We start from the raw sequence: 23043 nt of genomic DNA, 5'->3' as shown, positions 1-23043 counted from the left end.
CAATACCTGACAATGTATTTTCTATATATCCAAAGCCTTGTGGTTAATTTATAGATTCATTAAAACATACTATGTATTAATTTCACAGTTTTCAGAAATATCAAGTGGGTTAAGGATGGAGTTACAACTCCACACTGTAATTCAGGAGTCCTGAGTTAAAGTTAAGTCTAAATTTGATTGAGTTTCTGCACTAAGTATGGTGAGCTATAGGAGCTCCCTCCCTTCCCCCCATCCTCGCCCTTAAATGGCAAGTAATCCAATATATGTTAAAGCATACATGTTTCCACAATTATCATGCTGTATAAGACTGCCTAAGAGAAAAAAATGGGCCAGGTTGGAAATTGTTGGTCAAAAGTCTTCTAACAACCATCAATGACATGAGATCTGTGAGTGGCTCATTGTGTTTCTAACATAGGCAAAACTTAACCAAAAAAAGAGAGACAAAGGCACACAGAGAAGGGACAGAGGCAGGTTGGAGAACTGTATAACTTGGGTAATGTGTCTTGTGAAGAAGCATTTGAGAAGTTATCTTTCCTAACAATTTTTGCTGAAACACATTTTGTACTTAGGATCTGTCCTGAGTATTGTTGCATGCTGATATAATAAGATCAATAGAATTTGTGGAATATAGAAAATAGGATTTTTGAGAGTGAATAAGAATCCCAAAGGATAAATAAAGATTGAAGAGCAATGATTTGCAGAATTGGAGCTTACCATTGAAATCACATATCCATCAAAGTGTTAGCACAGAAGTATAAAAACATTTCTTCTTCTGACCTTCACTCTGCAAGTTATGGACAATGGTGATATTAGAAGCTTCCATTTTACTTTGATGACATGTAGCAATATAATCTTAATTATTAGGAACTTGTTTTGGCCGTAATGAAAACTGGATAATTTTAATCAAAATGCTGGTTTTGAACACAAGGTGATCCTGCAACATATTTAGATATAACACTTCTCTTTTTCATTCCCCTGGAAACTTGATGTATTCCATCATTGACATTAACTTTAGCATAGACCATTAGGAGTATAATACATTTCTGAGAGTTTTCAATTTCTTTTTTTTGCTTTAGGACAGAAGCAAAGTTACTCCACATAAAATTCTTGGGAAGCCAGCTGACAGATATCAAACACTACAATATATTATCCCATAGCATCTATTTTATGCAAAGGGCCCATGGAGGTTCCAAAATGAGGATCATATTTAGTGTGTATCATTGAAAGTAGAAATCTACTTGTGGTTTTGCTGTTTCATCTGGATTCATTTTTTCTGCTTTGAAATGAAAGCACTAGACTAGATCATCTCTAAAATGCCTTCCAGCTCTAACATTCTAACACCTGAATGAGTATTTTGTTGTATCTCAGTAGAAGCATTCAGCAAATGGCTAATAGACATGACTATATTTTGTTGTTATGAAACTACTCTGGGAAAAAAAAAACCCTATCCTAGGAAGTCATTGCAGGGCATAAATAAGGGAGGTCAAAAGGAAGACAATGCTGAGATTCAAAAGGAGAGTAAAGGCTCATGATGTCTCTCCATAGGCAGAGAGGTATAAGGATGTTTGTTTTTTAAAAAATAATAATGATAATTTCTTCCCATCACATTTGTATTTTGTATGGTATCCTTAATCTGATTATTACTTATATACTAAGTGTAATTACTAAGAGTAATTTTCAGTGTAATTACTACTTATATACTAAATGTAATTGTAAACACTTTTTAATTGTTTTATACTCTTAATGAATATAATTTAATTTACAAAATATGATTTCATTTTTGACAGGAGAAAGAGTTTTGACAGGAGAAAGTACATGTTTGGGGTAGCAATAATAAATAGCTATAGTTAGATGAATTTTACATGTCTGTAAAGCTATTTCCCCATTCACTTTTTGAAATAGCAAGTTGGGGTTCTATTTCTGGGCAGGTTAGCAAATGATAAACTAGAGAGCACCATTTGCCTATTACTGAATTTCCACAAGATGGATATTTCTTTTTTATTTATCCTGCCTACTTTTTAAAGTTGGGAAAAACACTTTGAAGTATGTAGTACTGAAATTTATACAATGGGCCTTTCTTTTTTTTCTTTATTAAATTATGTTTTATTAAAGCTTTTTATCTTCAAAACATACACATGCATAGTTTTCAACATTTACCCCTGAAAGACCTTGTATTCCAAATTGCTCTCTCCCTTGTCCCCATCCTCTCCTCTACGTGGCAAATAAGCCAATATATGTTCAATATTTGCAGTTCTTCTGTACATCTTTCTACAATTATATTGCTGCACAAGAAAAATCAGAATAAAAAGAAAAAAATGAGAAAGAATTCAAAATGCAAGTAAGCAACAACAAAAAAGTGAAAATGCTATATTGTGATCCACACTCAGTTCCCATAGTTCTCTTTCTGGGTTCATACGGCTCTCATCATCCCCAAATCAACTGAGATCTCTGGAACTGGCATCAATCATCTCATTGTAGGAAAGAGTCATGTCCATCAATATTGATCATCTTATTCTTCTTGTTGCTGTGCACAATGTTCTCTCGACTCTACTTACTTCATTTAGCATCAGTTCCTGTAAGTCTCTCCAGGCCTTTTTGAAATCATCCTGTTGGAAGTGAGTGCAAGGGATAATGTTGTAAAAAAATTACCCTGGCATGGGTTCTGTCAATAAAAAGTTATTATTAAAAAATAAATAAATAAAAATAAACAAAAAGAAAGAAAGAAATCATCCTGTTGATTGTTTCTTATAGAACAACAATATTCCATAACATTCATATATGATGACTTATTATTCCATTCCCCAGCTGATGAGTATCCACTCAATTTCCAGTTTCTTGCTACTACAAAAAGGGCTGCTGCAAAAATTTTTGCACATGTGGGTCCCTTTCTTTCCTTTAAGATCTCTTTGGGATCCAGTAAAGATACTGCTGGATCAAAGGGTATGCAGTTCGATAGCCCTTTGGGCATAGTTCCACATTGCTCTCCAGAATGGTTGAATCAGTTCACGACTCCACCAACAATATATTACTGAGCCAGTTTTCCCATATCCCTTCCAACATTCATTATTATCTTTTCTTCTTATCTTAGCTAGTCTGAGTGAGAGGTGTATAATGGTACTTCAGAATTGTCTTAATTTGCATTTCTCTGATTAATAATGATTTAGGGCACTTTTTCATATGACTAGAAATAGTTTTAATTTCTTTACCCGAAAATTGTCTGTTCATACCCTTTGACTAATACCAATTGGAGAATGGCTTATATTCCTATAAATTTGAGTTGATTTTCCATATATTTTAGAAATGAGACTTTTATCAGAACCCTTGGATATAAAACATTTTCCTCAGTTTACTGCTTCCCTTCTAACTTTGTCTGCATCAGTTTTGTTTGTACAAAATCTTTTTAACTTAATATATTATCAAAATTATCCATTTTGCATAACATACTCTAGCTCTTCTTTGGCCATAGATTCTTTCCTTCTTCACAGATCTGACAGGTAAACTATCCTTTGTTCTTCTAATTTGCTTATAGTATCATTTTTTTTTGTCTAAATCATGAATCCATTTTGACCTTATCTTTGTATAGGATATTAGGCATGGGTCAATGCCTAGTTTCCAATTTTCCCAGCAATTTTTGTCAAATGGTGAGTTTTTATCTCAGAATCTGGGATTTTTGGGTTTATCAAACACTAGATTACTATAGTCATCAACAATTTTGTCTTGTGAACCTAACTTATTCCACTGATCAACTAATCTGTTCCTTAGCCAGTACTAACTTGTTTTGATGACCACCTCTTTATAATATAGTTTTAGGTCTCATACAACTAAGACACCTTCACTTGCATTTTTTCATTAATTTCCTTGTAGTTCTTGACCTTTTTGTTCTTTCAGATGAATTTTGTTATTACTTTTGTTATTATTTTTAATTATTTTGTAATTATTCTGTAAAATAATTTCTTGGGAGTTTGACTAGTATGGCACTGAATAAGTAGATTAATTTATGTAAAATTGTTATTTTTAGTGTATTAATTCAGCCTACTCATGAGGGCTTGACATTCTTCCAATTAATTGCATCAGACTTTATTCATGTGGAAAATGTTTTGTTATATTGTTCATATAGTTCTTGGTTTTATCTTGGCAGGTAGACTCCTAAATATTTTATATTATCTTCAGTAATTTTAAATGGAATTTTTCTATGTATCACTTGCTGCTGGATTTGTTGGTAACACATACAAATGCTGATAATTTATATGGATTTATTTTATATCCTGCAACTTGACTAAAGTTGTGAATTATTTCTAGTAGATTTTCAATTGATTCTCTATGATTTTATAAGTATACATCATGTAAGTTGGATATTTCTTTGCCTATAATACCAACTCAAAACCAACCAAATGTATTTATTTCTCTTTAGTTATCTTTCTTTCCCCCCCCCCTCTCTCTCTCTCTCTTTTGGAGAATAAGAGTATACATTATAGGCCTAAAATCACAACTAGCTTAGTTTTTATCATCATATAACTTGGGTCCTACTTTCTGCTTCCCTTTTTAACCATGACCCAAAGAATGACTAACATATAGAAATGTCTTTTATAAAGTCAAATTGAAGGTACCAAAGTAAAAACTCCACCATAATCCCAGCTGTACTTCCTTCTAAGATCTGATTTTTTTTTTTTACTTCTTCCGCCTCCCAATTATATGTTTTATATCCACTTACTTAGGCAAAAACCTTCTTAAAATCTCATGGGAAAAAGAGAATTTTAATGACCCCCATCAACTGGAATGCTTAGAATGACCTCCAAGAGAACATGAACTCAGCAACAGAGGGACATAACTAAAAGAAGTCAAAAGGCAGAAAGAGCTCAGAACCATAAGGATATATATGGTCACATAATACCCTAAATCATGGATACATGAAAGGATGTTTGTTTAAAAATATTTTATCACATGTATATTGGCGCCTTGTATGTATACTTGATATGAGTGGCTAGCAGACATTAAATGACCCAAAGGTACTCCATTTAAATTAAATATCTAGATGATATCCCAGCCGCTCCTTCTGGTACCTAAAAGATCTGGGAAATTAGAAATGAGGTGAAGATGGAATCTAGCTGTTTCAGCAAATGTTAAGAAATCAAAATAGATTGATAAGCTTGCTCATAAAATTCATAAAGGTTGAAGGACTAAGTTTTTTTTTTTTAATTTTGTTTTAATCAAACCCTAGACATTTGATAAAGAGTTGGATACATGACTCAGATTTGTCACCAAGTTTTCTTCTGGCTAAGATAAGGCATATACTTCAAACTAAGATCTTGGATACACTTTAAGATCTACAAAAAAAAAAAAAAAGCCTTACAATAAGTTAGGCACAAAATCATAAAAATAAAATGATTTTTCCCCTATTTTAAAATTTTAATTACTTGCTTGATTACCATGCTTTTTCCTCATTCTTTTTTTCTTGATTTAGGTTTTGTTTTTTTTTTTTTTAATTTAAGGTTTTGTTTTGGTTTTTTTGCTTTTTATGTACAAATTTTTACTTGTGAAATTACAGTGTGAAGGAATATTTTGAGTTGCAAGTGACAGTCTTTGAAACATGAAATCAGTTTTTGCCAAGATATAAAGTACTTCCTTAGAACTGATTGAATGATTTATATGGCATATCAATTACTGAGGTGATATTTACTAAATCATGATATCCCAAGAAAAGGGCTGGACATACAAGATAACAAACAAATCTTGAGATGTGAAACTGAGCAATTTATATGTTCAAACCAATGATTAACTTAACAGCCCCATGAAATTGACATATTCTTCCCGTTTATTTTCTTTTATTTGAGCGTTCCTGCATGCTACCAAGTTGACACTTGCCTAGGAGCCCTGCTTTTACTGGTTTCCCTATTGGGTCCTTATTGCTCAAAAGTAGAGCTTGAGACCTTCATGTATCTGAAAATGTTATAGTCGAAGTTTCAGAGTTGCAAACTAACAACAACTGGAGAGTTGACAAGTTTTAGCCACTGTTCTTACAGCAAAGTCTTATGGTAAAGGCTATGTCTGCGAACAATATTCAGCTAAATGCATACTTTCCTGTTGCCCTCTCCTCTGGTTTCAGTATCTCTGCTATTCTACCACCAGGTTGCCCGATATTTTAATTGAGAGGAATATATCTCTAATATATGGACTTTAGACATCTTGCTTGGTACCTGGTTGAGGGCTGGAGACCTCCTGACATATTCTAAATCACATCACATAAATATTCATCTAGGGATCTTTGAAAGCATTATCCTACCTTGTTCTGTAGTTGGAAGTAAAAAAGTACAGAAAGGAGCCATGCTATTTACCAATTACTGTTACATTTCCCTTGCCACATCCTGAAAGGGCTCCTTTTCTCCTACTAAGGATCTCTTCCTATCACTTTCAGTTGTTTATCCATTTATGAGTCTGAGAGTGACAAAACAAAATCCAACCTGAGCACTAGAGGCGTTATCAGCTTTAGCACTTAATTTCAGAGTTGCCAGACTTCAAATGGACTTGGTGACTTTTTCTAAATCCTCTTTTCTAGCCATTCCCCCCCCAAAAAAATTAAACTGAATCCACATCCCCCCAAATTTTGGTCATGAAATTAGATCATGTATCTTCTAGTGCAATAAGAGGAGGTTTTTGTTTTTGTTTTAATGGCCTAGTTCACTTCTATATTATGAAAAAGAAAAGTGAGAGACATTGTCCACCAAATTTCCCACTAGGAATACCAGTATCTATTAGCTCCCCGTGGAGTCCAGGATATCTTTTATCACAAATATACAATTCTTGCTATGCAAAGAGATTATATCCTTTGTAAGTGAATCTTCTATTCTTAACTGACTGCCATTTTTGGTATGAAAATGATCCCTCCAAGCTCCGGTTATAAGCAAATAACAGAATTGTTGACTATGTTGCCATTAGGCGATATTGTTCTTTTAGAAATGTTCTGCTTATTAAAGGCTTTATGGCTTGTATGGTATTTTAAATAAGACATGAGCAAATTTATTATTTACAAATTGATTCTAACATGTTATAATAGTCATAGTTATTGTATCTGAAATATCTCTGCTACAAATCAGTTATTAACAAATGATGCAATTAGCATTGGTAGTAATTAAACTACAACACAAAAGTGCGTATGAAAAATTGCCTGAGGGGAATGCAGTGAATTACTTTTCATATTTTATGTTTCTTTAGTGTAGTGAAATTGCGAAGTAAACAGTTTTTTTTTTTTTTTACTAAACTCAATATTACTGTAGGGATGTACAATCTGTCTTAAACCTAATGAGGATTCATTTGTTGTAGAGAAGAATTTGGAAGGGAATGAAATTTGACTAAATATACACTCTGCAACTAAGATTTTCATTAGACCAAGTTGAAATCCACAGAAAGTTCCTTAGATTTTAATAATTAGAAAAATGAACCTGATTCAATTACTTGCATCTTTAATAAGATCATAATGAATGAATTGTGTATCAGAAAACTCCATACCCTTTATTACTTTGTATAGCATTTATTTTGATAAATATTGACACCAAAATAGCAAGGGGTAATGGACTCTATGCCTTGGCTTGCTTTGTCATTATTAGGTATCAAGTTTTGGAATATTTACCACATCTCTGCTTCTACAAATTTAAATCCCATTAAGCAGACTATTTGTTCAGTGTTTCTCGGTTATTAGAATAGCTGTGCTTCAATAATATCTGTCATTTGAATGAATTTCTAGCCAAAGAAAAGATAGCATTCTACAGAAGGTAGGGGACAGTGAAATTAAAGATGTGATATTAGAAGGATTTTTCATTGAAAGTTGTGGCAGAAGTTGATCAAAATGAAAAGGGTATAATATACATGGAGGTTATCTGAAAAAAAAAGAGAGAGAGAGAAATTGGGATCAACTAGTATCTATTTAATGATTTCTCTCTCTCTCTCTCTCTCTCTCTCTCTCTCTCTCTCTCTCTCTCTCTCTCTTTTTTTTTTTTTTACTTGAGACAAATTAATCAATTTTCTGGAAAAGTTGGAGAAGATCTGACAAAATATAACACACATTCTGGCCCATTTTGACCCTTCTTGATTTTGCTGAATTCACAGATTCATGAATTTCGGCTAGCTTATAATGGCCTAAGAGTAACATGAGTCTTGGAGGGATCCAAATGATGGCATTTAAGTAGTTGTAGAGGAGACTTGCTTCCTTCCGTCTATGCAATCTGATCTTTTCTCTGATGGCATGGAAGTGTGTGGTTCCATAATTAACGTGTAGAATAATCTTTTCTACCCAGAATGTTCAGAAAGTCTACTTTTGTATCAGTTCTTTCAGCTTGCTGTCTCTCTTCGACTTGCACATAGCCTTCTACATTGGTCCACATAGGGGATTTGACATTTGAAATTATCCTCCAGTTGCACTTCAATTATTGTCCCTGTTTGTCATTACTTTAAGTCATCTCAACATATCAGTGCTTTTGCTGCTGCTTAAGTATTCCCTGGTGCATTAGAATGTGTCATTAATCCTCCTGCCCAAGGCCAGCCAAGAGAAATTATAGCTGACAAACAGAGTGGGGTAACAAGAAAAGAATAGGATACAGAGTCAGAAGAAACTCGTCTTTGAATCTTGGATCTGTTCCTTATTAGCTGTGTGACACTGGCCAAGTCCTTTCATTTCTATATGTCAGAGTTTATTTAACTGTAAAATGAGGGTGCGCAACTAGATGATCCCTAAAATCCTACTGAATTCTGAGATCCTTTGGGTAGTTCCCTTGTCAATAAGTGTTTTCATTGTTGAAGTATCCACTAGTCACTCACTGGACTATTTAATTCTTGAGTGAAGAAAATGACTCAAAAACTGAATCTGAAATTGATAACTATTCCCTCTTGAGACTTTATCAGAAAAGAAACACTGCCAAATCCCTGCAGATCCCTGAATTGTAGATTGTAAACCCGCTTGATCACACACTTAAGAATACAGTGACAAAACTACAAAATACTATGGCTTGATAATAATATTCTTTCACTTTTATTGGCAAAAAGAATTCTGGGAAATCCACTTTTCAGGAGCTGTTCAATTTTAAAGTCAGGAAGTTATGGTTAATAACAATAGACCTTACATTTACATAATCTGTTAAATTTTAGAAAATGCAGTACTTTATTATTGCACTTGGTCTTCACAACAACTCTCTAAGATAGATAATGTAAGTAGACTTTGTTAATAAGAGTTAACAATTAGAATTCAAATCTCTAATCTTTTACTCATAGTATTTTCTCATTAAATTGTCTCTTTAAGTATTTGGGGGCTATATTTATGGCCTTATCTGTTTATTCTGGTTTTTAGGTTTGTTTCTTTTCTTATCTCAACTGGTAAGTTTCTTTTTTGTGTATAGATGCATGGCAACTGATATCTTGGAAGGTAACAAAATTATACAAATAAATGTGGATGTCCATCCCGTTACACCTAAACTTCTTTTCTGTTTTTCCCATGAATTTTCCTGCAATCTACTTACAAATGAGAGAAAGAAAAGGAATGGGGAAAGGAAAGGAAAGGGAAAAGAAAAGGAAAGGAGAAAGGAAAGGAAAGGAGAAATGAAAAGGAAAGGGAAAGGAAAAGAAGAAACTATAGAAAGGGAAGGAGGAAGGAAGGCAGGAAGAAAGGAAGGAAGGAAGGAAAGGAAGGAAGAAAGAAAGACAGAAAGGAAGGAAAGAAGAAAGAAAAAGAAGGAAGGAAGAAGGGAAAGAAAGGAAGGCAGGAAGAAAGAAAGGTAGAAAAAAAGATTCTTGTTGTCATGTCACAATATCTTATTTTCTGAGGACTTAACAAGTGAATATTTGTCCTCTATAGATGTAAAATTAATTCTTTCTACTATTTTCTTGATAGTGAACTACAATGTGTTAGAGGCTCTAGATTTTAGGAGAATTCTAGAATAAGGATGGTGGTTCTATATTGATTCTGCAATACAGAAAACTGTAAACCTCCTATAAAAGTCTTCAAATTTGCATATCCAATCACTACCTCTTTCATTCCTTTATCATCCTTAGAATTGTCCTTATCTCCCAAACCCTCAAATAACCTTCCTCCTCTAGTGGCTTTTATAACCTATCACACTGTAGTATAATCATGTGTATCTCATTTCTTTTCTCCTAGCAGTTAACTGGTCTCTTATCTCATATATATGAGACTTCAAGGCCTGAATGATGTCTTACTCATCTTATTCTCCTTTCGTCTTATACACTGAACACAAATGCTTGTTAAATGAAATCTCAGTGTATTAGAATTATTCTGGGAAGAGTTTAGTTACTGATATAAAAACTGAGGGAAAAATAAAAGCTCAGGAATGTATTCCTTACCTACTGTAACGTGGAATTAGGGCAAGGCATATTTGTCTAGAATCTCTTTGTTGTTTACTTCAAATCATCCAAAACTTGGGTCATTTGTTTTTCCTTCTGGATGGAAAACAAGCATTCTTTCCAAAAGCCATTTTGCTGAAAATGAAGCATAAATGTATTCACTCCTGCCAGTCAATGGTGATTTTAAGTAAACTGGACTATTGAGAGAAGAGAGTTTCCATGTGTTAGCTTCTCTTGGAGGGGACAGACAGACAAAGTTTAGTGTGAATAAAGCATCAAACACCAAAAGTCAAGGAGCAAGAACCACTGGCTCGGTGTAACTATAAGGTAGATGCCCCTTTGGACTTCAGGAAAGCTGAATGTTGACAGGAGTGGAAAACCCACACACTGAAATGTAAAGGGAACCCCTTTCCCCATGTCAGAAAGAGCTGGAGGGCAGAAGAGCTTAGCATTTTCTGCAAAGGCATGAAGAGACAATGAGTTTGCTTCCATTCCTCTGAACCCAACTGCCCATCTGTGTGAGACCCAACAAGAATGTGGAAAGCGTAGCCTTTGCCTTGACCAGGATTGTTGAGCCTTCTGCCAATAGGGGACCAGACTTCGAGCCAAGGATTGAGGAACGTAAAAAGGTAAAGCTAGGATGAGCATTTGTGCTATCTGAAAAGAACATGTTTAATATCTAACCTAGCCTGAAGACAGAAGTGATTTTTAAAAATACACTGCCCATCAAAGCGTAATCCCAGCGGATCTAGTGGAACTTGGATTCAGCAGCTCAGTAACTTCCACAGCTTAGTGGAGCATTATAAATTAGTCAGTCTATGAGCAATCATTAAGCACCTACTATATGCCAAGCACTGGAGACAAAAAGGTTAAAGAGAGTCCCTAGTTTCAAGGAGTTTCCAACCTCTTGGGGGAGACGAGTAAATAAATACTTACATACAAGTTCTTTGGAGAATAAATAGGAAAGAATTAAGAGAAAGAAAGATGCTATAATTAAGAGAAATTGAGAACGGTTTTTTGTAGAAGTTTAAAATAAACAGATTGGATCATCTATCACCAACACCAGAGTCCTGCCCCAAAGTGAACTTCATGAGGATTCTCCAGAGAAAGACAGGACATGGAAATGCTCCTGATCCTAAGTTACCTTGGTCACATTGATCCTTACTACTATTACACCTTCACTTCATGGTGAGCCCCTTCTTTATCACCAAGGGCTTTGCAGGTTTTTATGGGTGAATGATTTGTAACTAACTTTTCCAAGTGCTGAGTTCATGGCCAGTTGTTAAAGGAAAATCATATCAGTGAAGGCTCGTGGGATAAAGAATTAAGAGTATAGCCTATCACAGGCTTATTCCAAGAACTTGCAGAAGCAGTTGTCCCTAAAGGGGCCCAACCTACTAATAATTCCTGATATGAGGTTGGGGAATGAGTCCAGAAGGAGAGATACTTCAACTTTTAGAGAATTTGTGAGATACAGATCTCCAATTATGTTTTATTTTGGTTCCTTAAGTAAAGCAACCAAGGTCATTTTAGGCAAAATTTAACAATTCACAAGGTTTGTTCTCTTATCAGAATCCCCGTTTCAAGCCAACTTTTTTTCTCCCCATTCCCTCCTTCTCCACCAGCCCCTGTGCCATGTAAAAAAAAGTTCAGTCCTACTAAGCTCCTTTTGCCAGAGATAGAAAAGTATTTAAATAACTCATTCAGGATAAGGACTTAATCATTTAATGTGTTTCCTTTCCTATTGGTATTTGCATTTCAATAATCAAAGTTCAGAATCAAAAGCAAAATTAACCCTCCTGAGAAGGCAATGAGCTCCTGGACAACAGTGTTATAATGGAAAATTGCCTGGATTTTGGACTCAGATAATCTGATTTTGATAATCCTGTTACTCACTAGCTCTCTATTCTTGAGGAAAAAACACTTATCCATTAAGGCCTTCTGTTTTCTCCTCTATAAACGGAGAAGACTAGAAGGCAACATGGTATAGAGGAAAAACAGCTGGCTTTGACATCGCAGGATTCAGGCCCAAATCCTGCCTCTGCTATTTCCTACCTTGAGGATTCTGGAAATAAAATGAAATTTCTCTAGACTTAAAGATTTTTGTGAGTAAAAAGAGGTCAATAGACTAGATTAGGTGAAAATAAGTTTCCTTCCAGCCCTAAATCCAATCAGAATCTCTGCTTCTATGGTTCTCACTAAGAATACTAACCCTTCCTAATTTATTGTTCATTAAATATCAAAAAGAGCTGGCAAAAACCCTTTGTAAAATATAAGGTCCCATGGTGCCTTCCAGTCAGATCCTTCCCATGTATAAAGCAGACAAGGGTCAAGTCAGACTTTGGATACACTGGGTAAGTAACTTAAACCTTCAGTGCTATGGCCTTCTCTATTCAGGAGGATGATTTCTTGTGAATTGGATCGATTCTTTTTGTGAAGGAACATCTAACAACAGCAAAGAATAATCTCTATTAGTCTATAAATTAGAAAATACATATTAACCTGAATTGATAGGAAGTTTCTTCACTCTTCAAATTTTCCCCAAAAAGATAAATATCAGAAAGTATTACTTATGGTAGAATTTGAGACCCTTTGTCTTTAAGGATAGAAGCACGTGTTCCTAAGGTCCGTCCTTATTGTAAGAAGTAACTCACAAGATAAGGGGACGAGGAACAGGGAACGCGTTCAAGCATGGAGTCACGGAAAGAAATGAGAAAACTATGGCAGAATTGGAGCTTTCTCCAACCCTGACCTTCTGAGTAGGAACTGTGCTAACTGGACATAAGGACAAATAGTCACTTCCTCTAGAGTAAATTGAAGTTGGCAACTCCTCACAAAGTGGACAGAAAAAAGAGAGGGAAGAACAAGCCTCAGACAATGAAACAGAATACAGATGATGATATATATATATATATATTATATATATATATATATATATATATATATATATATATATATATAAATAAAATCATAATTTAATTTTATCATATATATATTATGTGTAATTGTATTATAATATAAACATATAAGATATAATAATGTATTATATTATGCATATTAATATAATTTAAACTGAGTAATTTTCCTCATGTGTGGAATATAGACCTCTTATGTCCATACCTGATGGATGACACCATAGGTATCTGGAAAATGGCAGATTTTTAATAAATTTTTGTGGATTGATTTATTCATCAAGCTCCATAGAATAATAAAAGTGGAACATGTCTTAAACATCTTCTTTTTACAAATGTATAAACAGAGATAAAATAAACAAAGTGCCTTGCCCAAAATCTCAAACATAATTAAATAACTAGGCTTCTAATTTGAACCCAAGTCTTCCAATTCAAATTTAATTGAACATCTTTCTTTCACAGAGCACAGCAACTTTCTGTACTCCATAATCCTCTCCATCAGGACCAATATCTATATAAATGTTAAATAGGAAGGGCCAACCCATTTCACACATTCACATATTGAGACAATTGGAATAGTTATAGAGAGTATGGAAGCAAAGAATTAACATTAGAATAAGATGCTACATAAATTCTTTTGACTATTTTCTTTTAAAAAGAGTGAGGGAGTAGGGGAGAAGCAGAGTAGTTGCTGGCACTTAGCCATGATAGTCCATCTAATTCACCCATATGAAGCTCGCAAATTGTTGTACATGCAAGTAATAAGCTTGTGAATGAGCAGGAGGAAGATCTATGCATCCAATTAACTACTACTTTAGAAAATGCTCAGGTACCAATGTTATTAGGGTTGATGAATAAATTAAAATGCCACAAACTTTGTGCGGTCCATTTGCAATGCAATCTTTTCCCCTGATGTTAATGAATATTTCCACTGGTTGTGCAGTGTTTAGAGGAGAGATTTCTATAAACTTTAAGGAAGCTTTTTATTCTCTTGCAATGTTTTCTCTCTCACAAAAAAGAACTTTCATTTAAAATCAAAAGAAAACTTGAGAGAGAACAGTGAAATACAATCATTGCCACAAAGTACATATCATGAAATGTCGAAATGTAATCATTACTACTCAAACGAAAGAGTTAATTCATAATTAACAACATTGGGTTCTCAGAAAGAAGCAACTAATTGAAAAGTAGAAAGTCAATACTCCACTAATCCCTGGAATCCTCATTTCTTTTCCCATTTAGCTGGTCTTGTTAAAATCTTTGTCCTTCCCCTGATCCAATAAACAATGAATCAGAAGCAGCAAAACCAGAATTGTAACTCCTCCTCCTTCTCGTGTGTGTGTGTGTGTGTGTGTGTGTGTGTGTGTGTGTTTGACTTTCATTTTAAGATGGGGCCTTTTTCATCCCTTAGTATCCAGCATGAGTGAGTCCACATATTAGTTAGCTTCTGTTACCAAGGCAACTGACTCTCCACAACAAGCCTAGCAGCATCCCTGACTGGCACCAGGAGCAGCTTATTCCCAGATGTCTAGCAATCACTCCGGGCACGTCATTTTTACTGGGGACTTTTACTGGATGACCTCCTGGGTCTTTGGGTGATCGGCGCATTACTTCATGCATGGCTGTCTCTCTGTGTAAGAGTGATAACGAGGAAACAGATAATTCTGACAGGCCTGAGTTTATCCGGCTGCTACTTCTGGCCTCTGCTGGGGTAGACAGGATGCATTCTCTCTCACTGTCTCTTTCTCTCTTTCCTGTTCTCCATGCGTCTTCCTCTCTCTCTCTCTCTCTCTTTCTCTCTCTCTCTCCTTTCTTTACTTCTCTCTGCTTTTTCTCTTCCTCCTCCCTCTCTCTCTCTCTCTCTCCACAGACACACATACACTCACTTACTCTCACTCACTCACACTCACCACTCTCTCTCTCTCTCCTTTCTCCAGCACTATAGCCTTCTTAATGTAGTTTAATGGCTTTGCAAAGAAAGCCAGGCAGAAGAGCACTTGCCTCAGTACCTGTGGTCGGACCATGACCTAGCTCATCATGAACTTGGAAGGGCTTGAAATGATAGCAGTTCTGATCGTGATTGTGCTTTTTGTTAAATTATTGGAACAGTTTGGGCTGATTGAAGCAGGTTTAGAAGGTAAGGGAGTGCTTTTTAGTGACTTCTAACATTGCTGTTTTATCATACTTATTTCTTAAGGGGATTAAGTGAGGTCCTGAAACTAGACTGGAAAAACTGTGTGCTGGGATGGACTCAGAGGGGGAAAACATCTTTTCTATTTATGGACAATGTATAGGATAAACTTTATGTAAGTTGCCGGCAGTGTTTTTACAGCTATCGTGCTAAAAGAATAAAACTGTTCTAGAAAAGGATTTTAAGGAGAATACTGTGAAAAGGAAGAAGTTTCAGAATGGATATTCTCTATTTTACTGATAGCTCCGAGAAGAGCATTTGTGTATGAAGCTGATGTAGCTTAAGAATTGTTTAGGAATTATCTAAAAGCAGTTCAATGATAAATTGAGAAGGGCACTTGTTTGTTTTCATGCAAATGCATTTAAGATAGAAAAAAAAGTGCTTGTATTTATCTTCCTATCACATGGTTTAAGATTGTGTGGCTGATTATTTGGACAGCTGAATCTCTGTTTTCAGTTTCGCCTGCTTTACAAATCTAGAAGTCTGTCGTGGGAAGAAAACCCCAAACTCATGGAAATGAGCAACTTTTACATACATTCTGGTTAGCTTCTCACTTTTTGAGTTTGGATATTTACATTGGGCTGGAATCATTTTTCATCCCCTTCTTAGCAAGAAATCTCAGATTAGAACATGTCTGCTGAACATATATCATTGCCTAAATTGAATTTTCCTTTGAGCGTCTGAGTAAATTCAGTTTGTGATTATCTTGCTGCCCTGAACGTTTTTCAAAGTGTGCATAGCATACATCTGTCATATAGAATATACATAGCATACAGGCTATTTGCTGTCTCTTCAGATCTGTCATGGACATGATTAAATTAAGCCAAATAGTCTAATTAATTGCAGAGAAGTTATTGATGGATTCCAAATTTATCCTAAAGCACGTGGTGGAATAGAATAAATATATGTTGCACATTTCCCACCTACGTCTCGGACAATATACTAAACAATCTCCCCATGTATAATGTCTAGGATTGCTTTTCAGAGGATATATTTTATAAAATAGATAGTTAAGTCTAAGTATGTCACCGTGCTGAGGATTACAGGACTCCTCTCTCCGTAATCTCTTGGGGGTGAGGGGAGGCAAGGGGAGGGGCAGAAACAGGAAAGTGTGTCTCATTAAAATGAATCTTAAATGAGAAAGTTCTCAGGAAGCTGGTAGTATCTCCCTGTTAGAAACGTCTAAGAGCTAATCAGAGAAAAACTATAATTTTTGAAATGATGGCTCTTCTTTAAAATGTGTTTTCTTTCTCATTATCATAAAGACTATAGTTGGGGGCAGTTGTGTTTTATTTCAATACTTTTTTTTAATAGGAAAGTGACCTGGAGCCTCCATTTTAAGCTTTACCTTTTATTCTATTATGTGGCAGTTACACTAAACAGAGTATTAGAAGTTCTAGATCTCTTTGTAGACTTGGTTTACCTTCTTTATAAGTTAGCATCTTAAGATTTTGGATTTTTGGCTTTGTGTTAAAGCATATTTGGGATTCTTTGTATTTTTATTTTTTTAAGAACTCATACACTCAGCTTCACTATTTTAAAATTAAGTTCCCCTTTCCCCCTTGACCCCACGAAGGGATGCTAACCTTTCTGCAGGTATTTTCTCTGTCTTTGCATAATCAGTTCTCTTTTATCTTTTAGCTTTTGCAGTCTTGGAATTTTCCAGTCTGTAGTCAAATGAATGTTTTGAGAAGTAGGCATTCAGAAAAGTGTAAATATAAAATCTAGTTCTGGTTTCTGGGGTTTGTAGATAGAAGTATCTAAAGTAGAAAAATGCTGCTATCATTCACAAGAAATAAATCCATAATGTCATATGTGAAAGCTTCTGGCATTAAAGAATAAATAGCATTTTTCACTTTAATATCAGTAAGTAATTCTATGTAGTCCGACTGGGCATCTTAGCATTAAGAAAAGTTTGAGATCAGATACCAATTAACAGTATTAACAAAATGGAGCTATGATAATGGGTTAATGATATACTGAATCTTAAGAGAGTGACTCTAATCAGTACATAAATAATAAAGAGCAGAATTTGTCACGATGAAAAGGATACGATGTTTATTTTAAGATACTCTCCTTTTTTCACTTTTCTACATCATTAAAAATAATAGCTGATGACCACTTCACTATTTCCTTAGCAGTTTGATTTCTTTTCGTGTGTGTGTGTGTGTGTGTGTGTGTGTGTGTGTGCAGCCTTTCAAAATGTAGACACTGATATCTATCATACTGTCGTTTGCTTGGAAAGTTTTCAGTTAAGAGACTAAGTATTTAGAAAAAAATCTTGATTTCTGGTTGAATCCAAACAAATCTGCATGTATCCAATAGAAATTTACTTTCTACTTGACTGAACTATTTCCACTATGAAAGTCCAAGTTTGTATCCTGTAACCACCATCATTCTGCATTTTTTTATGTAGATGCAGTATTCTTATGGAGATGATGTATATATGGAATGAATTTGTTTTGTAATGTATTGCTTTGTTGGTTAAATATAAATATAATTGATGTAAACAATAATAAATCAATCATTTGGACTATCTGTATCTGTTCATCTTTCAGAACTTTGTACTCTCAAGTCTTTCTATAGAATATTTTGACTGTATAGCATGCTACTGTTATAAATGTATAAGAAAAATACACATACATAATTCTACAAACTGTATCATATACTTAGTATTTTTTTACTATTCTTTTTGGGGAAATTTTGAGTTTCAAATTCCCTCCCTTCTTCCCACTTCTTTCCCTAGCCACTGAGAAGGCAAGCAATTCTCATATACTTACCAATAAGAACAAATAGGCACTAAAATGTAGACATATTTTAATGGAATAAATTGCAAAGTAGTTATAGAGATACATATTATGAAAAGTGAGTAATGGCCAAAGCTTGTCTGTTTCTTAATGTGTCAGTATTAGAATTCTATTTTGAAATTTAGAAGAGGAGGAATGACTTGGGTCTTGCATTTTAGTTCTCTCTTCCATCATTGGAATTGGTATTGTATTAGACCTTTAAGACAATATTTCATTTTCCTTTCATGGGGGTACATCCTTTTCCTGCAGGCTTTAGGATATGATAATAGAATGCTTGAATGTTAGTTAGAAGAGGACATTGTGTGTCACCTAGTGACAGAAGAGGGCCCTGAGGAGAAAAAGGTTGAGTGACTTACCTGTTATGTTGTGTTACAATGTGCTGATTAGGCCTTATCCAAACGTAAAGGAAATATAAGCCCATCTGATTACTAATACTAGTTATTTTAATTTAACTTATAATTTCAATAAAAAACGGATTAAAAACCCATTTTCAAAAGTTTAATCATGCTAATAAATTTACTTTGAGACAAGAATAGAGCATAGTTACACCAGACAACAATATGTAAATAATAGTCATTCCTTAAAAAGAGTTTAAACCAAAAGTTAAAATTTGGTTCTTGGCTATATAAAACATTAGAACTAAAAGCTACAATAAGCCAATAGCTTAATATGCAAATGATTTTCTGAACTGGTAAGTACTTTTTAATAGTTTTCTAATTCAAAAAAATCATTGGCATACCATAGCAGTAGAGTGACTGTTCAGCATGTTGAAATGCTTTTCTGAAAACATTTAGGAAGAAATGATAACCAATTTTAATGGTAAAAGCTATTTTATTATTTCTCTGTACAACACTAGGATATGGGGAAAAACACATTTTGTTATTCATACATTTAATAGGCTCTACTGGAAGAGTTCCTGGATAAAGAAAGGGGAAAAAACTACCTTCTACAGTACATAGGAGAATAGTATAGCAAAATCAGTATTTATTACTGCTTAGAACTTTGTCCAATATTGCATATTACAGCTTAAAAACAACAAAAAAATCAAGTTTTGTACATAATTGCCCTTAACAATCAATTAATAAAAATCACCAGAAAATCCAAATGACTCGAAAACTAACTGACTTTCTTTGAAGTAGATTAATTTCACAGTAACCACCTGGTAATATTTTTAGAGATTTCCTTAAGGAATCTAATGATATAATTAGAAGAACCAAGAGCAATCGTTTCTGATTCTCTAGGCAAGGTTTAAAAATTACAGGACTTGAGCTTTCAAAGTAATGAAGATACGTTGACTCACTTAGAGTAAATGTTCATATGCCACTCATTGTGGGATTTTCTGGCAAAAAAAAAAAAAAAGTTATCTGTAAAAGGGTTCCTTGTTGCATCTCCTTAAGTCTCCACCTGTGGTGTACTAGAGTCAGCATTTCACCCCATCCACTCACCCCCTGTGGTACTCTCCATCCATTAACACCTTACTGGGTATGGAAAGTGAATTAATGAAAATGAGTCAATGGGATTTAATTCTCTAATGAAACTGTTAAATCTAGGGATGTTTGGGTTATTTAGACAAGTTAGGAGGTAAACAGGAAAAGAATACATGGCCATGGCCATAGCCTACTGTTTGATTACAGTTGAAGATGATAAAAGAATAAGGTGAAGGTCTTTTTATTTTCATCTCAACCAGTCTAAAAGACTGGAAATGAAAGAACCCCTTACATCACTTTTGTTACTCTTGATTCCTTCTCAAACAATAGAAATCATCAAACTGCCATATGATACAAACACCTCTGTTTACTAAGAGCATCAGTGTAGACATTTTGCTCTAAATATGTATGAAAGGATGATATGTGTAAATACACATGATATGTTTCTATGCACATGTGTGTGCATGTACAAGAATCACATATATATGCTTAGAACTTTGTCCAATACTGCATATTACAGCTTAAAAACAACAACAAAAAAATCAATGGAGAGCTATTAATTCTTATATACATATAATTGTGTAAGCAAACATATGGGTATATGTATATATGTGTATGTAGTTATATTATAGAATTTAAACTCACAACAATTTTATATCAATATTAGCAAGTATCAAGAATTATTCATTAGTCACAAGATTTGGGTTTTTTTCTTACAGTCACAAACACATCCTTTTATTTTTCCATCTACCGCCTTAATCGTTTTTATCTGGGACAACAGGGAAAAACCCCGTTGATTAAAGGAGCCTTGATCTATTGTCTTAAATTACCCTATTGGATAGAATATGACCAAGAGAATAAAGGACTGGATAAATCACTAAAATTAGAAAGTAGAGTTTATAGGCCTAATTCACCTCGTGCTTAAATTACTTCTTCAAAGTAAATGAAACACTTGGGAGGTGTGTAATTCTTGCAATATCCTGGGATACTACAGTATTTACCACTTTGTAATGGTGTAGATACTGAACAAAACCTGAATCAATTTAACACGTATGCCCCATTTTTAGATGTTAAAGGAGAAGGAAGGCAGCCAGTGCTTTTGGTAATGGGGGAAATGGGTATTGGGTCAGGTACATAGCCAGATTTCTAAGGTCGTGTGGTATACCACTCAACACAAAGCATCTTGTTTCCATATGTTACAATCTGGAAGATTACAAACCAGTACAAAGTAGCCCTATGTGGATTTACCCACATAAACTTTGTATCATAGGGTGTTACATTCAATCAAGGTATAACAAAGAGAATTAATATACAAGATTATATTTGTCCATATTGTCTGTCCAAGATAGATTTTCTTTATGTGAATAAATATTGAAAAGAAGAAAACTTTAAACAAAAGAAGAATGAAGAGGAAGAATGAAAGCTAAGAATAGCAACATTGTTTGAACAATGAGGGATAGAGTCAGAAGCAAAATAACTTGAGAACCCAAACTCAAGATGAATAAAAAGAGCAGTTGCCCATACTCAATTCATCTGGATAGATTTTTTTTAAGTCATATGATTATAAGAATTTCTTAAATTAAGTGAAAAATCTGTCTGGTTGTCTGGTAGAAGATGGGATTTCCGGGCCATGGTATTGCTCTGGATAAAATGGAAATAACTGGACTCTGGAAACGAATGAACTTATAAAGAAAAATGAGATAATTGGAGGAGGCTGGCAAATTTATATGTATACAATATATTTTTAAATTTAAAAACATAAACTATTAGAGCTGAAAGGGGATTTAGAAAAAATCTAGGTTAATCTCTGCATTTCCATCAAGAAGTGTGAGACTCTCAGTAGTTAAGTGAATTCACACAACTGATTAGAAGAGCTAAGACTAAAGTTGTAGATTTTATCACACTGGTATTGTGGTATAAATGGATAGAGCATCAGGCTTGAAGTCTAGAGATTGATATCTGAATCTTTTCTCAATGCTTACTGCCAATATTTCCATTAGCAAGTCAATCTGAGAGCCTTAGTTTCCACATATGTAAAATGGGGATACTTGAGAATGTCATTATGAGGATATTATTTTTCAAACTTATACATTTTATGAATTATTATAGTATGTTATTATATAATTAACAGAAGTGGTGTGGTGGATAAAATAGCAAAAAGACCTGAGTTCAAATCCATCCTCAAACACTTCTTATGTGTATTGCAAGTAACTTAATCTCTGTTTCTTCAACTTTTAAGTGGAAATAATAATAGCACCTATTGCAGTTATCATTAGTATCAGAGAGATAATATTTTTAAGACACTTAACATTTCTAGACATACTATGTAACTACTTATTCTTTTCCCCAATTTAGAATTAGAAGGAGCTAGACTAGATGTCCTATATTCAAGTTTTGTGACCTTCATATCATATATAAGTGTTCATTTTATGGGGCAACTAGGTGGTGCAATGGATATAATGCTGGGCCTCAAAATAGGGAGACTCACTCTTCCTCTCAGATACTTTGGAGTAGTGTGACCCTGGCCAAGTTTGCCTCAGTTTCCTCATCTATAAAATGGGAGGTGGGGAGAAGGAAATGGCAAAATTCTCCAGTATGTCTGCCAAGAAACCCCAAATGTTGTCAAACTCGACAGAAATAATTGAACGACAAAATTCACTTTGTAATATAATTCATTTGAATATATTTTAAGTTTGTGTAGTTCATGGGATATCAAGTTGGAAATAATCTTAGTCTTTGACTCATGAATCCACCTCACCTTAAACATCATAAATATGTTTGGAGGAAGGAAATGCCATGTTCCAAGGTCACCCAGCTCTGAAACTAAATCCGGAGGCAAAACCCTGTGATCCGCTGCTGCTCGCCCAGTATGTGCCACCAATGAAAATCTGCAGCTCTGTTACTCAATCCAGCTCTGAGAGCTTTGATCCTAGATCTGTCCATGCCATAACGAGACTAATACTCTGTAATACCTAGGCGACCTTAGATAAGTCACATCTCCTTCAAGAAGTGGCTAGCTCTAAACAATATCTTAGAAACTCTATCCATTTTAAATGATGAAGCAGCACAGTACATGATAATGAGTGTGGATGGGGAGTCACAGGACCCAGCTCTGCAGCTTCCTACCTCTGTGACTTTGGGCATGTCCATTAACTTCCCTTCTCAGATCCATCATCTGTAAAATGAGGTAGCTGTACTGGAAGATTCCAAAATCCCATGGCAGAGCTCCATTCCTTGAGGCTAATCAGAGAAACCCAATCCAAAATGAGAGGGATGATAGTCTTCTACAATACAGAGCGTCAACGGGCAGAGGTGGAATTTGGTATACTAATTTTTCTTTTCTTTTTATCTGTCTATATCAT

At 34.5% G+C, this 23043-nt stretch overlaps 1 protein-coding gene across 2 annotated transcripts in view; it reads left to right on the top strand.

The window, feature by feature from the left end:
* KCNIP4 (potassium voltage-gated channel interacting protein 4) overlaps window positions 1-23043 on the top strand; it is a 1018244-nt gene that overhangs the window by 553527 nt on the left and 441674 nt on the right. Inside the window, exon 1 of one of the 2 annotated variants that reach the window (XM_051967628.1) lies at window positions 15146-15393. The exons of the other annotated variant lie outside the window; for it this stretch is intronic. Within the exon in view, the coding sequence (XP_051823588.1) occupies window positions 15294-15393 (100 nt within the window). The 5' untranslated portion in view covers window positions 15146-15293. Of the gene's footprint in view, window positions 1-15145; window positions 15394-23043 lie in introns of those variants that run through there. 2 annotated transcript variants of the gene reach the window in all.

Source organism: Antechinus flavipes, chromosome 6, assembly GCF_016432865.1.
Source record: "Antechinus flavipes isolate AdamAnt ecotype Samford, QLD, Australia chromosome 6, AdamAnt_v2, whole genome shotgun sequence".
Lineage (NCBI taxonomy): Eukaryota > Metazoa > Chordata > Mammalia > Dasyuromorphia > Dasyuridae > Antechinus > Antechinus flavipes.
Note: the sequence above shows the minus strand (reverse complement) of the source record. Positions and strands in the feature narration are given on the sequence as shown.